This window comes from Apium graveolens, chromosome 2 (assembly GCF_009905375.1).
Source record: "Apium graveolens cultivar Ventura chromosome 2, ASM990537v1, whole genome shotgun sequence".
NCBI classification, from domain to species: Eukaryota; Viridiplantae; Streptophyta; class Magnoliopsida; order Apiales; family Apiaceae; genus Apium; species Apium graveolens.
The window spans coordinates 246,408,507-246,411,570 of NC_133648.1; the positions used below are offsets into that span (position 1 = coordinate 246,408,507).

At 32.2% G+C, this 3,064-nt stretch overlaps 1 protein-coding gene across 2 annotated transcripts; it reads right to left on the reverse strand.

Annotated features, from left to right (window-relative positions):
• Positions 1-644: 644 nt before the first annotated feature.
• On the reverse strand, positions 645-2,675 carry LOC141706231 (uncharacterized). 2 transcript variants are annotated; one of them, XM_074509042.1, is made up of 5 exons: positions 2,395-2,675; positions 1,670-1,747; positions 1,403-1,589; positions 1,110-1,179; positions 645-1,022 (listed from the first exon to the last, which is right to left on the reverse strand). In XM_074509042.1, the coding sequence occupies exons 1-5, from the start codon at positions 2,562-2,564 to the stop codon at positions 934-936; spliced, it is 594 nt and encodes a 197-aa protein (XP_074365143.1). In that variant the 5' UTR covers positions 2,565-2,675; the 3' UTR covers positions 645-933. The 2 variants fall into 2 exon arrangements, with proteins under 2 accessions (XP_074365143.1, XP_074365142.1); XM_074509041.1 differs by having other exon boundaries at positions 1,110-1,314.
• Positions 2,676-3,064: the final 389 nt, after the last annotated feature.

Below are 3,064 nucleotides of genomic sequence, written 5' to 3' on the forward strand. Positions count from 1 at the left end.
CTATGTGGCACCTAAGTGGCAATATTTAGAAATTATGTAAAATTTCAAGCACTTCAACCATAATTGCTCTTGGCAAAAAAATATAGATAATCACATTTGGTTGACTATATTTGTTGAACTAATAAATCTCTTATAGGTAATTTTGCTATCATAATTATACATAATATTATTGGAGTGTTTCCCCTTCCCCTTAGGTAAAATTTTACATAATTCTTGATTTATCATATTTTAACTAACAATTATTCTAATTACCATTGAAGATGCTCTAAGGAATTTAGAGTTCGACAAATTTAGCAAACAAAATATGATTATCTATAATTTTTGCTAAGGGTTGGAATACTTCAAATTTTACATAATTTTTAAATATTACCACCTAGACTTCACATTAATAATTTAGCTAAGAGTTTTGTATCATTGAAAATGCAAAGTTTTTCGAACCAATCTGGTGGTTATTAAATTCTCACGCGCAAGCAGTTTCAAGTAAAATATTTTGACACTCCTCTATCACATATTATATGTCATATTTTAACTAATTAATGATCAAATTTTTTTAACCGCAAATTATATTTAATATATAATTAAATAAATTTCAAAACTTATACCAGTAGAAAATATATCTTATTCTCTTGAAAGTGTATTTTGAATAAAAATAATATGTCTTAATTATCGGTCAAAATATTATCAACTTGACTATGTAATATCTTATTCACTTCACCTGTTATAGGCCCAGACACCTGTGACAATTTTATGAAAAGTAGTTTTAAGACGTCAGAATTACACACACACACAACTGTATGAAGTGCACCAAACCAAGGAGGAAGACTTTCCTATAACTACACCACTACAGCAAACACCAATCCAAGGAGGAGACTTTCAAGTTGGGTGTTTAAAGGGAGCGGACTTTGATTTCCTCAAATGACATGATGAGAACAATCAAATGTAACCACCAAACTTCAAACTGCATGGATCGGGGTGTTCTCCCGGAGGAAGCCAAAATGTAACAAAATCAAAAGTCATGGCAACTGCAAGGAAGAACAAAAGATAAACATTACTCAATTTAACAAAAAAATTAGACAAGTACTAGTAGTTGCTTCTGCACAGGATTCTACCTGGAGAAGGACGAGGTTCCAAGATACAGCACTCGAGGACTTCATTAGCTTGATAACCACATGCCACCATCTTGGCAAAAAAGAGGTCAGGAGAAGATTCACTGTTCTTAGGCTTAGCAAAGAAATTAACATAAGAAATGAAGCCCAGTTCCCTGGAAGGGAAGATATAACTAACAATAGGGGCAACAAGCTCGTATTCAGCACCCTAGTATTAGATAATAAAGGCAACTGGATCAGCAAAAACACTATACTCAGGGAATAAAATTGGAGAGGAAGAGGGAGAGGGAGCTTACATGATGTTCATTGTAACTTAACACCGCAAAGTGAGCATGGCAAAGAGATTGCCTATACACATATAGCTCACGAATATTCATATCTGATGAAGAAGTAAAATAAGAGAAAATTCGATTGAAACATAAGCGTGCATCTTCACCAAAGAAATCTGACCAATCTTCAAGAGTAGAGTTGTTTGAACTTTGGCTGCAGAAAAAACACATCAGGTGATAATTTGTGAGAAACGGAAAAGAATCAGACGTATATTGAAGAAAAAAAAATGTTACCTGGATGAATCCGAGTGTCCGATAGGGGCTAAGTGAGAGGCATAGCCAACACTAATAAGAGATGTCAACGTTTTTGGCCTGCAAAAAGATCAAATTAAAAAAATTACAAAGAAATGAATAGATAATTGAACGGAATGCAGCAAAAAGAAACATGGCAGGTAATAGAGGAGAGCTGCGCAGCCATAAGAAAAGCAGAAGCCTGGTTATTATGATACGCTGCTGGGAATGGAGCATGTGATACACCACTTGAGTTATATATAATTTTTTATAATAAAAGTAGTAAAAGAAGTCTCAACAAGATGCCTGAGTATTAGTTGTAAGGCAAATAGGGGCAGCGAAGAGCTCCATTGCATCAAATTAGTATAAGAAATAACTCGGTCTAGGAAAATCCCAAAAGGCATTCTTTGTAGTATGAACATCTACCAAGTAGGCTTAGACATGTTACAAATAACAAAAGTAGTGTAATTTGATAGCACACATCTAATAATCACAACTCTATGCAAGAATTGTAAAAAAGCCTTATATTTGATAGCAAGCTCTTCTAAAATCAAAATCAACGGCCGCTATGTAAATCCAATTTTGACCTAGAAATCAAATAGCCAAAATTTTAAGCTAAAAATAGTGATTAACCAGCATACATGACAATAACAAACAAAAATAAATAAATAAAAATCAACACTACAATTTACATATGTATATCAAGATTTAGGAAGGGAAAAACAAACATATGAATTAGCGGAACATCCACATCATTGAATTCTTCCTTTCGACATATATGTTTGAAGATTCGCCTGGATTTAACAGCATCGATCTCCTTCTCTAATGCCTCAAACAGCTCTTGCTTCTCCTTTTTGGTGTGCCACCCTATTCTTCTTACTTCTTTAGGGTTTGTCATTTGTGTCTCCTTGCCGTAACTCACCCCTGCCCTCTACTACGTCTTATTATTATATCCTCAATTCTGATTATCTATTCTACCTACTGGATCTCTAACCATGCTGTACTAATAACCTGGATCATCAATCATGTATAAATTGATTAATATTTTTTGTTATTAAATTAATAAATAAATACCGTTATATATCAGTTAAACTATTAAATTGTTAAACCACATGACATAGTTTACTTGTTCTACTAACTACGACGACAATTTATTTATCATATTGCTAATAAATAAATAAATACTGTTATGTATCCGGTACATTACTAAATTTTTAAATTACTAGATATAGTATACTTATTCTACTAAACTACGACCACATGTTATCTTATAATTTTAATTATAAATTTATAATTATTATATATTTATATAAATATTTTAAAATTATGATATGACGGGATAAATAAAATTTTTAAATATTAATGGGAACCCGTACATCACACGAGATTTAAACTAGT

What these genes read in the sequence shown, in the direction of transcription:
- LOC141706231 (XM_074509041.1), bottom strand. Translation starts at nt 2,564, where the DNA reads ATGACAAACCCTAAAGAAGTAAGAAGAATAGGGTGGCACACCAAAAAG. An exon ending in GGACACTCGGATTCATCCAG is followed by an intron (nt 1,590 to 1,669) that starts GTAACATTTTTT and finishes TTTTTTCTGCAG; the next exon opens with CCAAAGTTCAAACAACTCTA. An exon ending in GGAACCTCGTCCTTCTCCAG is followed by an intron (nt 1,023 to 1,109) that starts GTAGAATCCTGT and finishes TCTTCCTTGCAG; the next exon opens with TTGCCATGACTTTTGATTTT.